General features: G+C 41.0%; 1 protein-coding gene across 1 annotated transcript in view; it reads right to left on the bottom strand.

Annotated features, from left to right (window-relative positions):
• Positions 1-13,273, bottom strand: part of MDFIC (MyoD family inhibitor domain containing) — a 42,586-nt gene that overhangs the window by 22,422 nt on the left and 6,891 nt on the right. The window contains exon 4 of the mRNA XM_081878148.1: positions 10,262-10,393. Coding sequence (XP_081734274.1) covers positions 10,262-10,393 — 132 coding nt within the window. The remainder of the gene's footprint in view (positions 1-10,261; positions 10,394-13,273) is intronic.

Below are 13,273 nucleotides of genomic sequence, written 5' to 3'. Positions count from 1 at the left end.
CTAGGAAACTGGGTTCTGCACCCCAAAAACTTGCATTTTGATAACGTAATTAGTTTCACCAAATCACTTATCTGCAATCAGTTTTGAGAAGAAATGGGTGTTGTGTAATACAGTGAAACATAAGATCACCTTATACAGTGGTACCTCTGGTTGCGAACGGGATCTGTTCCGTAGGCCCGTTTGCAACATGAAAAGAACGCAACCTGCAGCGGTGCATCTGCGCACGCGAGGGTTGCGTTTCACCGCTTCTGCACATGCACGTGATGTCATTTTGCGTGTCTGCACATGCGTGAGCGTTGAAACCCGGAAGTAACCCTTTCCGGTACTTCCGGGTCGCCGTGGGACGTAACCTGAAAGAACGTAACATGAGGTATGACTGTATCCCCCTCTTTTCTTACTCTCTGCATTACTCTCTCTCATTTCCCCAACCTTCCTGTCTTTTTCTTTGCTTTTTGTTTTGTTTTGTTATTTTACCTCCCTTCCTTCCCATCTGTCTCTTTCCCCCACAACCATTATCATTTTCCATCCCCTTTGTTCTAGCTCTGAATTTACTGTTTCAAGCATGGGTTGGACTGGGTGATATATAAGGGCTCACCAATTCTATGGTATGCTTACACTTGGCCCGTCTATGGCTTCTACCTACTAGCCAGTTCCAGGAATGATGCACAAGGGCCTAAGAGACATAAGGCCCAGGTGGTCTCCTCAGGCCATTTTACCCCAATCTAGTATAAATGAAATTCTCAACCAGCACACAACCATTTTGCCAGGAACTTTCTGAAAACAGAATGGAAGTTTAGGATTCAGCCCTTGTATTACCAACAGGAAAATAATATCTGAAATGTAATCTTAGTAGCCATTTAGCTTCAAGAAAGAGCGGCCACAATAAGCCCATGTGTGAGTTGGGCGTTCTCTTCATGGCAAGCTATGAAATGCCAGTAAAGAATACTTAAGTTGTGTTACCAGATGATGGGGAAGAAATCACTGTATTTGTACCACCAGTTTTGTACATTTTCATAGCACTTAACTGGAACCACTAATTTTATGACCAATTACAACAGTGATCAACATTTTATAACGCTAATTTATAGTCTCCCTAACATTTTATGCATTAGTATTCTTGATCAGCATCTTACACCTTCATTAATCACATTATCAAGGGTGTTTTGTTTTCTGTCACATAAAAATTTATGAGGTCTCAGGGCAAGGCAGGTGGTTATTCCTCTAAGGGTTTTTTCCCATTCAGTTTCCTCTTTACATACCAGAACATGTTCCTTTATTTTTTGTTTTCTCAGTTAATTTGTTTTATGACAGTGCTTTAGGTTTATAATGCCAAAATACTATACCTACTAGACCATTACTCACAAGTACTGCAAACAACACTGGACATGCCAGAAATGCTATCAAAGGTTCCAGCAGCTTGGTGCTTGTTCAGAAGGGACTGCATTATTAACTCGTTATCATTCGTTTTTGCTGTGAGGCTTCCAGGATAGTGATGTGGAGCCACATCACATATTTTCTGCATTGCCACCTCCTGACACTGACAAAGGGAGACTAACACATGGATGGCCAAAATGGTGCCCTTACAGATGTGGGGGCAGCAGGGGCAGCCATGGCTGGCCACAATTGGCATCACTTTCATAAACATGTCTGGGGAGGCTGTAGGCTTTTAATTGTTGCTGGCAAACCACATTAAATAAATCAGTCTTCTAAAACTTTAATTATCCATAGGTGATAAGGAAGTCCATGTAGGCAGGTAGAATTTTTTATATATGGTTTTATATATGGTGTGCAGTGCTCTGTTTTCTCTGTGCACCCCCAAAATCTGCTTCAAATGGTCCTTCTCTACAGCTGATTTTGAGGTTACATAGGGAGCTGGAGATGACAGGAGAGGACAATGGGGTTCCACTGCATGCATGAAAGTCTGCAGTGCCTATGGAACTGCAATGTTGGGTGCACTACTATATTTCTGGCAAAATTATGACTTAGTACTGTATTATTTAATACAAAGAACTTAGGACACAATATTTATATTTGTGACATGAAATATATTCTAACAATACTACTAAAATAATTCCTAAGAGTACTCTTGACCATGGATTGCAAAGATAAACTTTCCTAAAAACTTATACACTTTCTTACCTAAAAGGAAGTCAAGTGTAGCTTATTTGAAATCAGTACCAAACACTTTAGGTACAATACTGGTCTTTCAACTCCTCTCTCTCTCTCTCTCTCTCTCTCCCCCCCCCCCAATGGTTAAAGCATTTTTCTTACTAGACTATAGAGTTTCATGTGCCTTATAAGCAGTGACCACAAGGTTTCAAAATTGAGAAAGAAAAGAAAAACACCAGTCATCTTGCTCTTGTAAATTTGTAAAAGAACATTCACAAAGGAGATGGCAAAGACAGCCATAATGGGATGAAATTATCCATGCTATTTTTTCCCCCAAGCAAGTTAAAATTCTGATCCTCCTCTCAGTTCACAGAAGAAGATATAAATCTCTATGAAATCATTATGCTCCCATAGTTTCAATATAGCGGAGGCCAGAGGTACTCAGAAGTCCTTATCTTGTGGAATTAACTGAATGGGCACCAAATATCAGCAGAGCTTTTTGCTTTATTTTGAAAACTGTAAAGATATGCCATGATAAAATACATGCAGCATTTTTATTTTTACAAAAGACAACAGAATACTTCAATTAAAAATGCTCCTCTCCCTTTCAGAAATGTATAGAACAAAACAACATTGTCCTGTTAGAGCTTATTTAGCGCACACCACATTTACAAATATTTCCAACATAACCAATGTTTTCGTATGAAATTTGGTTATTTTTCAAAAACACTTTTTACATGGAAAAATGTTTAACACACACAGTTGCTACAACCATGTGTAAATATTTTCTTATTTTTATTCAATAACTTTCCTTTCCTTTCCCCTTCCAAACTTCATGGAGAAGAATCTACTGGTGAAGCCATTAAAAGAATAATAATTCTATTTGCCTAGTTACTTGGACGTTTCGGCTCCCGAACGCTGCAAACCCGGAAGTGAGTGTTCAGGTTTGTGAAAGTTCTTTGGAACCCGAACGACTGACGGGACTTCTGCGGCTTCCGATTGGCTGCAGGAGCTTCCTGCAACCAATGAGAAGCTGTGCTTTGGTTTCCGAAAGTTTTGGAAGTCGAATGGACTTCCGGAACGGATTCCACCCGACTTCAAAGGTACGACTGTAATTGGAGTGTTCTTAACTGCAGTGCCTATGTATGCAAGTATTTTCACATAGAACATAACTCCACCCCAGTTCCAATGTGTATGTGTGTGTGTATGTATGTACATGTGTGTGTGCGCGCACACACACACACACACAAATCCTCACACTCCATATCAAGCTATTATGTGTCTTCTACAATTCACATCCAGCCTTGTCTTCTCCCCTCCATTGAGTCACACAAGCTCCCATTCCCCATAGCAATCTTGATGGGATACTGCCGCACTCCGTGTACCACGGCAGAGAAGCATTAGTCCCATTGTTTTCAGGGCTTTATAAGTGAACTGTGGTATATTTATAGCACAGGGACACAGCTCAAGTTGTGAATATTTCTAAGTGAAGTACTCTTCACACATACTGAACTCCCTCTAGCTCAAAAAGGAAAAGGCTTAAAGCCACACATAATATGCAATATATGCCTGCATTTCCAAGTACAAATTATAAGTAGCAGCAGTTCCAACTCTCTTGCCCTAAGCAAAATATAATTACTCAGCTCACCACAAAAGTGAAAGAAACCAGGTCTGCTATCCTCCTCCTTACATCCTTAAGAGGCAACTCTTAACCACAATATCGCTACATTTTAAATTTAAACCATAACACAGCTCCAACTGATACTAACTATAAATGTTCTTAAAAACAGTCTCCAGCCCTGAAAGAAGTGCCAGAGAAAAGGCCTCATGGACTAATACCACCTTCTAAAGTCAGAAGTGGACAAAATTACTGGATTCCACTCCAGTATAGTATTAGTACTTGTCAGGGGTTCAGGGAGAGAGGCGCAGATGAGGGAGGAGACAGAGAGCGAGGGGGAAGGATTCCAGGGTGACGAGGAAGAGGACGACAATGACCCAAGATTGTCCATGAGTCCGTCCAGTGAATCGGAGGACTCCCAAAAGGGAGCCCCTCTGGTCAAGCCAAGGGGAGCTAGAGGGGGAAGCAGTCAGGAGCAGGGAAACGAAGGGGGAACCCCCAGTGGGAGTTGGAGATCGGGACCGGCTGCTCCGCCGGAACGGAGTGAAGGGGGTGGAGTGACCTGTGTGTCAGAAGGAGCAGAACAGGAAGCAGAGAGGGGAAGGAGATCAGGGCAAGACGTCCTGCCGGAAGGGGAGGAAAGTAGTATCGAGAGCAGTGTAACTGTCGAAGGGAAGGTCAGGAGCAACGTACGCGCGCCAAGTTCAAAATGGGAGGCGCGCGGAAGTGAAGAGAGTCCTGGGGAGGAGCCTGGTCCCAAAGCCCGAAGGAGGGGGGAGGAGGCGCCAGAGGATTCAGCCTCTGGGGAGTCCCGAAGGGAGAGAACACAGGGGGGCAGAAAGACCCTGCGGAAAAGGAAAGAGAGGAAGAGGTGGACTAGTACAAGCCTCTTAAACTGGTGAAGAGGCGGGACTGACTCAGAGGGGACTTCAGCGGTCTAAGCGTAACAGACGTAGAGTCACGGAGCTCGGATGTGAAGCTAAGAATGTTCTTCAATAAAAGCTTTTGTACATAAGCCGGACTGGACTTTGGTCTCTTGTGAGCTGGGACCACGGGTGACTCTGACAGTACTGAATAAATGAATTCATTGGCAATTCCAGAGGTGCATCTCTGGAATCTTTCTCATAGCTGAATTCCACTCACTAAAAATTTGCAGTCTTTAGATACATAACAGGCTGTATATTCATGCACTGAAGCCTCCTGCCCCAACTTGACACAGTGACATCAAGTCCTGTCATGCAAGAGGCCTCCATATCTATTTGGCAAGGTCTACAACATTTCCCAAACCTCCAGATGCATAACAACACAGTCAAATTCTGGTAGATCTCCAGCCAGGTTCAGTGTGGTTCCAAGGAAAGTGAAATGCAAAACCTATATATGTGAGAGTCTGTCACTATCTATATACCACTATTAAGTGTAGACTTATATCTGAAAACTGAATTAAATCAGCTATGAAGCCACTACCCATTCTAGTTAACCCTTGGTACACAGACAGATGTAGGCAAGGCTGCTTTTGTTCATAGTTACGTTCAAGGACGGGACGCGGGTGGTGCTGTGGGTAAAACCTCAGCGCCTAGGACTTGCCGATCGTATGGTCGGCGGTTCAAATCCCCGCGGCGGGATGAGCTCCCGTTGTTCGGTCCCAGCTCCTGCCCACCTAGCAGTTCGAAAGCACCCTTAAGTGCAAGCAGATAAATAGGTACCGCTTTATAGCGGGAAGGTAAACGGCGTTTCCGTGTGCTGCGCTGGTGCAGGCTCGCCAGAGCAGCTTCGTCACGCTGGCCACGTGACCCGGAAGTGTCTTCGGACAGTGCTGGCCCCCGGCATCTTAAGCGAGATGGGCGCGTAACACCAGAGTCGATCACGACTGGCCCGTACGGGCAGGGGTACCTTTACCTTTACGTTCAAGGACAACCTGCAGAGCACACAAATACAAAGCTATTCCATTCAGATATATACCTTATATAGACTCGAAGAGAGCACTATTCTCATATACAGTGGTACCTCAGGTTAAGTACTTAATTCATTCCGGAGGTCCATACTTAACCTAAAACTGTTCTTAACCTGAAGCACTACTTTAGCTAATGGGGCCTCCTGCTGCCACCGCGCCACCAGAGCACGATTTCTGTTCTCATCCTGAAGCAAAGTTCTTAACCTGAAGCACTATTTCTGGGTTAGCAGAGTCTGTAACCTGAAGCGTATGTAACCTGAAGCATATGTAACCTGAGGTACCACTGTAGATGGTAGTAAAATGTATCTGTGAATATTTACCACACCATTTTTGTTTAAAATATCTTGTGCTACTGAAGGACTGATTATTTTGGAGATGGCTAACATTTTAAACCATCTTACGCCTTTATAATTTGGCAAAGTATCTTATTTTGTGTTTCAAATGCTAAATATGGTTAATTGTATATATCAATATTCTAGAAAATTGCAGACTATCACAATGCCAGTTCACTTACTCCACAGTATTATTTCAGGAAAGGTGTGGGCAGGTTCTTTTTTTTTTTTTTTGTATGCTATACACAGGCAAGCTTCTTTGAAATATACTGGAACCAAATGGAAACATACATCTTAAAAGAAAATGCAGCTTTATTTCTGGTAGGTTCATAAGGATGCATTACAGCTACGGGGCGGGGAGCAATTTAAGTAATATTCGCTTCAAACAATATATTGCTTTATGTACTTTATTTAGAAAGCATCAAAACTTTAGTTGCTGATTGGAGTTATGGAGAGATTAACAAGGAAAGGACAGTGACAAATAATTAGGACTTTCCCTTGTTAAGATAATGATCTTCCGACTTGGGGTTCACATTACCTAAAACTTTTTGGATTAATGACTGAACATGCAGCATAATTGTGTGCATGTCTATTAACAGGCAAATCCCACTCTGCTCACTGGACCCTGCACCCAGGCAAACGAACATCAGATTGTTCATACATAATAAAAATAGCAAACATCAGTCTTAGGCAGGAAAGCGAAGTTATTCCCCCAGATAACATACTGCCTGTAGATTTAGTCCTCTTTAGAATCATCGCTATTAATATGACCAACACTTTTTGAACAATTAGAAGATAGTAGCCTCGTGTCCTTTTCTTAGATTTAAGTTCAGTATATATGGGTAATTCTTAATACAAAGCTTGATAACACTGACAGTTCTTTCTCATTCAAGCGCTGGCTCCAGTCGTCTGAAAATATTCATTCAGTCAGTCATTCAGTCAGTCAGTCAGTCAGTCAATTTGTATGCCACTTTTTCACACACACAAAATCACGCTCAAAGAAGCTTACAACAAAGAAAACAGGAATACATTTCAAACCAACACTACAAAAATAATTTCAAAATAACACAGCAAAACAATAGCAAATATAACAGCCATACAAAAGAGCACATTTAAATACTATAAATTTAACAAGATTAATAAAACATGCAGCATCCAATAGCAAAAATAACAAGGGAGCTTCACGGTTTCACCTTAGTCCTAGAAAGACCCCTCCCATGATGTTGCAGAAGCGTCTTATAAGGGGTGGGGTAGCTGGAAACACCCCATTATATAAAACATCGCGTAATTGAGCAATGAAAGTCCTGTACATTATTAAAATCACTCTTTGAAAGCTATCACATCATCTGACTGGATAAATAACTTTGGCACAAAGTAGCTTTCAGTATATTTTCTGTTGGGCCTCAGTGTAAACTAACCCAATAAGGAAACTCCACCTAAGAGCTGAGAATGCAATAGAGATTTCACACAAGCAAGGTATTATCTGATATGACTGATCATGTGAATCAGTCCTAAATGATGAGCCCCTCAGAGAACAATTCTCTAATGCGGACACTGAAAAAACCACCACTTCAGTTTCTCTAGCACTGTGGGGGATTTTTATTTATTTTTATTTTAGTACATTAGTGCATTACCTTGAAAGGTGCTTGTTTTACATTTTTTATGGCTTGGGTTTACCAAATTTCTCCACTTACTGAATAGTACACAACATATCCCAGAAGTTTATCCTCCCCACTCCCTCCAATATGGATAAAAATACCCCTTTCCAGAAAGAACAAGGTGGATGTTTAGTGAAGAAGAGGATAAATTTGAAGCTGAAATGATGGATGGCAGTGACCTTTCTATCTGTAAAACTTCAGCATATAATAGGCTATTTAATCTTGAGAACTGGATTATTATTAATCAATTATTCATGACAGTTTGAATATATGGGAGATGCTTCTTGTTTTCTTAAATATCACAAAGCTGAAGTCCTGTTTGAGCAACAGGAAGATTAAATCTGAACAAGTCTACAAGACCCATGCCTATTGCTCCTTCAACTTCTATTGCTTATTGCTATAGAATATCGAACAAATTGTGCTGAATTAACTCCTACTATGGTAATTTTGCAGTAATGTGTGTCATTCAAACAAAGAAAAATAATGGAAAAACAAGTATATTGGTGGAATTTGGCAGAATAGGCTATGTTCTTATGTGAATGGTGACAATGGAATCAGACAGCTTCTCTTTTCAAGGAAAATGTCTCATAAGATCCTAAAGGTGCTCAAATTAAAAGCTGAAATGATTGGCTGCGTAACATTGCACTTTGAAGGGTGAAAATAGCAAGGCATGATGTGACAATAGTATGTTTACTTGCATTATGGATACAGCTCATTTTTTAATTTTTAACTTCTCTTAATTTACTAGGAAAATGTCAATTTTAAAGAAAACACAAAGGAATCGTTGAATGAATTAAATACATGAAGCCTGGAGAAGAGACAACTAAGAGGAGATGTAACAGTCATCTTCAAATATCTGAAGGGCTGTCACATACATGATGGACCCTATTTATTTTCTGCTCCTCTATGGAAAGGGTGAGGAATCTCAGGCCACAAGGTCAAAAGCAGCTCTTCAGGTCTCTGTTTGGCCCTCTGTCAGGGTTCTCCTTAGGTCATGTACCCTCTCCCAGGTCTCTGTGTCCATCTTAAGTGCTTTTGCCTAGATGGAACATGCTCATGAACATTGATGATGCCTCTTCTTGCTAATACCTGGAAGGAGAAGTGGGATAGAATCATGGACCTTTGTGAGGCTGGAATGTATCCTACTGTGGAAGGCAAGTGTCATATCCACTTTTGCTTCTCACTATGCCTGTCAGTGCTATGCAGCCCCTGGAAAGCTGCTTATGAAAGAATGTAGCTCTCAGGCCGAACAAAACTCCTCAGGCCTGATCCACAGGGTAGAAGCTGAAGCAAGGTGTCCAAATGACAAGAACAAGGATTAAGACTGAACATTAAGAAGAATTTCCTGACAGTGTTAAGCTGTTTAACTGCCCAAAAGTTATTATCTTGCTGTATTTTTTTTTTTTTACAATAATAAGAAAAACGAAACATCTGGAAACATTTATAATGGGAAAGCTAAGAAGACTTATAACAAACAGAGCAATATTTGAAACTGCGTAGGTGGATAAACAATCCATTTGGAAGGAGAAAAAAATATTGAGTCATTAAAGCAGCAGTAAACAGAAAGCAAGGCTCATGTTAAAATTATGATGCGTATTATGTTCAATGCAACACAGAAAAGCAAGTTCCTTGGCAAATCAGTCTTACTTACCAATTCTTTTTTTTTTTTTCAAATAATTGCTTTGTATGTCCTCAATCCAAAATGTTCACTTTTGACTGATTCCATTTTCTACACAATGGAACACTCATATCTTTTAATTCCAATGCAGTTTTACTAGACCATTAGGGAAGACCCATCAAGAACACGTGCTGCACGAAACATGCAAACTATGATCCCAATCTTCTAAAGCCACTGATGCAGAAGTGAAGATTTTAAGCATAAGACAACTTCCTACTGCACTTTTCTGCACACCCCCATTTATTGTTGTGAACATCCCTGTTCACTGCAGACCTGGAAATTAAGAACATAAGAATCTGCTGGATCAGGCAAACACCCCCCTCTAGGTCCAGCATCCTGTTCTCACAGTGGCCAACCAAATGCCTATGGGAAATCCACAAGCAGGATTCGATAGGACTGGCCCTATATTATCCCATCTGTATGAGGGGGAGACATGCACAAGCAGGTAATTGGTGCCATAAAGACTAGCTACTCACGGAGATCAGGCTGGATGAAATTTGAATTTATAACTTGAAAACTTGAATCACTGCCTTCTGTAGAGAATCTGAAGGCACTCTCCTCTCTCCTTAACACACAACAAGACTGACAAATCTCAAGATTGTTCAAAGGGCATTTGCTTTCCTTGGAATTAATGGAAAACAGCATTGTGGAATCTTAAAATAATAATTGCACAGATGCGCTGCCTGACATGGTATAATGCATGTTTGCTCAAGTCACAAAAACAGCTTGTTTATCTCTAGGTAGTCTTTGATGATGAAGACTGACAGAAATCATCCCTGAGAAGAAATTCTATTGACACACATTACAGTTCTACACAAATGCATTTGACACAGATTTAGCTACATCAACAGTCATTACAAGATTACACTAAAAAGGCAAGTCTAAACAGCAGCAATTAGTTCTGGAAATACTTACTTCTGATGAGGTCATCACCAGTGCAATTCCCCCAGACAGGCTGGTCCTCTGTATCTACTTGTATATTTGGGTTACTTGAAGGTTCTCTGATCTCTCTCTCTCCTAGTGCTGTTCTTCCTCTATCACATTTTTCTAAACAACAACAAAGGATTACACTATAAGCAATTTAAGAAGATTTACCCCTTCCTTTCCAAGCTGCTTTATCAACAAGAATTTACCAAACTGTTCTCTTATAAATTGTTCATGGCTAAACTGCAAGAGTTAAGTATTAGCAAAGAGATTAAGGATAACTAAAATTATATAATAATTGTTCTCCATTCTTTTCTCTTTTTTGTAGTCTAACTGAGAGGGTGAGTTTTATGTAGAATCTACACACATATAAAAAAATGTTCTGAAAATGTTTTTTAAAAAAGCATTTTTAAAAATACATTGAATTTTCCATAAGGCTCACCATCGCCATCTAGTGTCACATTGCATATTGCACTTAAAACACACTTAAAATGTTTTATTTGTAGCTGTATAGCTGAGTCCTTAGTTGTTGCTATTGTTAAACAGCTGGAAACCTTTGCTACCTACTGTAAAAATGATATCATTTTCAAGTATTATTTTGTATACTTAATTAAGGATTTCTGTACCAGCATTTACAAAATGGTCACAGGGTGTACCACAATTTTTTTTAAAATGCATACATATAAAACATTTAAACAGCAAACTAAAATATCAGCAATAGTATCAGCAGGCCAGCAGAAGTTCCAGCTATACTGTAATTCTGTAATACCTATAGTTCCATATCTGTGTACTAAATTAAAGGAATGATGGTGCAAGGCACACCACCATAAAGAGGTCATTCCAAAATGTTGAAGCTGATACTGAGAAGGCCTTACTAGATGCCCTCTCATTTCTTACATCCTCTGTTGAGAGAAGCACCAAAAGGCCAACCTGCTGGTCTTATAAAGTGTTGGTCACATGGGCAAGACATGTTAGTATGGCAAGCAACCCCACTGTTTGGCTCTCCTGTGAGATCTCCCTCATTCCAACATCACTGATCACATGGGATGAAACCTCAAAAGCGCAACAATCATGTTCCCTCTGTAACACAGGACTGGCTCTGTGCTATTGGAAAGCACTGGAGTTATGTACAATTAAAAACTTTGAACCTTCAAAGTTCTTCACAGTCCATTTGAAAACTTAAACTCCAAAGTACTTTGGCCAGAATCACAAGAAAGGGTGAGTCATGCTGCACAGATACACTCTGTATGTGTGTGTATATGCATGCAAGGATGTTGCTGTTTAGTCGTTTAGTCGTGTCATATATGTATGTATATACAGGGTGAGTCCTTTAAAAGAGGCCCCATGGATACACAGTACACATGTTCCATGGGGCCCCTTTTAAAAGACTCACCCTATACACACACACACACACACATATATATATACATACATACACACACATATACATGCATAGAAACTGAAGATTTCTGATACACAGAAAAATGTTACTTTCATATATCTAATTTTTTTTTAAAAAAACACTCCTGTCATATGAACAAAATCTTATTTAATAAAGCAATTCCAAATATCTTTATGTGGCCAACTTTTGAAGTACTTTCCAGCCTACATACTTCAGCGATTACACAAATACCCCCAATCTGCACTATTTTAGAATTGGCAAACATAATTAAAGGGAAAGCAAATTTTGCATAAACATTTTGAATTTAGGAAGTTCATTTTAGATACTTTCATGGCCAACCTTTAGATATGTGTAAAAAGGTAAAGGTACCCCTGCCTGTACGGGCCAGTCTTGCCAGACTCTAGGGTTGTGCGCTCATCTCACTCTATAGGCCGGGAGCCAGCGCTGTCCGCAGACACTTCCGGGTCACGTGGCCAGCGTGACAAGCTGCATCTGGCGAGCCAGCACAGCACACGGAACGCCGTTTAACTTCCCGCTGGTAAGCGGTCCCTATTTATCTACTTGCACCCGGGGGTGCTTTCGAACTGCTACGTTGGCAGGCACTGGGACCGAACGACGGGAGCGCACCCCGCTGCGGGGATTCGAACCACCGACCATGCGATCGGCAAGTCCTAGGCGCTGAGGTTTTACCCATAGCGCCACCCGCATCCCCTTAGATATGTGTATTGCAGTTCAAAACAAACAAGATGAATTTTAACAGGGAGAAATGTAAAGTATTGCACTTGGGCAAAAAAAATGAGAGGCACAAATACAAGATGGGTGACACCTGGCTTGAGAGCAGTACATGTGAAAAGGATCTAGGAGTCTTGGTTGACCACAAACTTGACATGAGCCAACAGTGTGACGCGGCAGCTAAAAAAGCCAATGCAATTCTGGGCTGCATCAATAGGAGTATAGCATCTAGATCAAGGGAAGTAATAGTGCCACTGTATTCTGCTCTGGTCAGACCTCACCTGGAGTACTGTGTCCAGTTCTGGGCACCACAGTTCAAGAAGGACACTGACAAACTGGAACGTGTCCAGAGGAGGGCAACCAAAATGGTCAAAGGCCTGGAAACGATGCCTTATGAGGAACGGCTAAGGGAGCTGGGCATGTTTAGCCTAGAGAAGAGGAGGTTAAGGGGTGATATGATAGCCATGTTCAAATATATAAAAGGATGTCACATAGAGGAGGGAGAAAGGTTGTTTTCTGCTGCTCCAGAGAAGCAGACACGGAGCAATGGTTCCAAACTACAAGAAAGAAGATTCCACCTAAACATTAGGAAGAACTTCCTGACAGTAAGAGCTGTTCGACAGTGGAATTTGCTGCCAAGGAGTGTGGTGGAGTCTCCTTCTTTGGAGGTCTTTAAGCAGAGGCTTGACAACCATATGTCAGGAGTGCTCTGATGGTGTTTCCTGCTTGGCAGGGGGTTGGACTCGATGGCTCTTGTGGTCTCTTCCAACTCTATGATTCTATGATTCAATTAAACAATGTACCGGTACGTGTGCCCTGAAGAGCTGTGATTGATGACAGATCTTTCTTTAAAGGTTCCATGGCAGGTG

This window comes from Podarcis erhardii, assembly GCF_964252035.2.
Source record: "Podarcis erhardii genome assembly, chromosome: 10".
NCBI lineage: Eukaryota > Metazoa > Chordata > Lepidosauria > Squamata > Lacertidae > Podarcis > Podarcis erhardii.
This window is presented reverse-complemented; position numbering and strand designations above follow the sequence as displayed.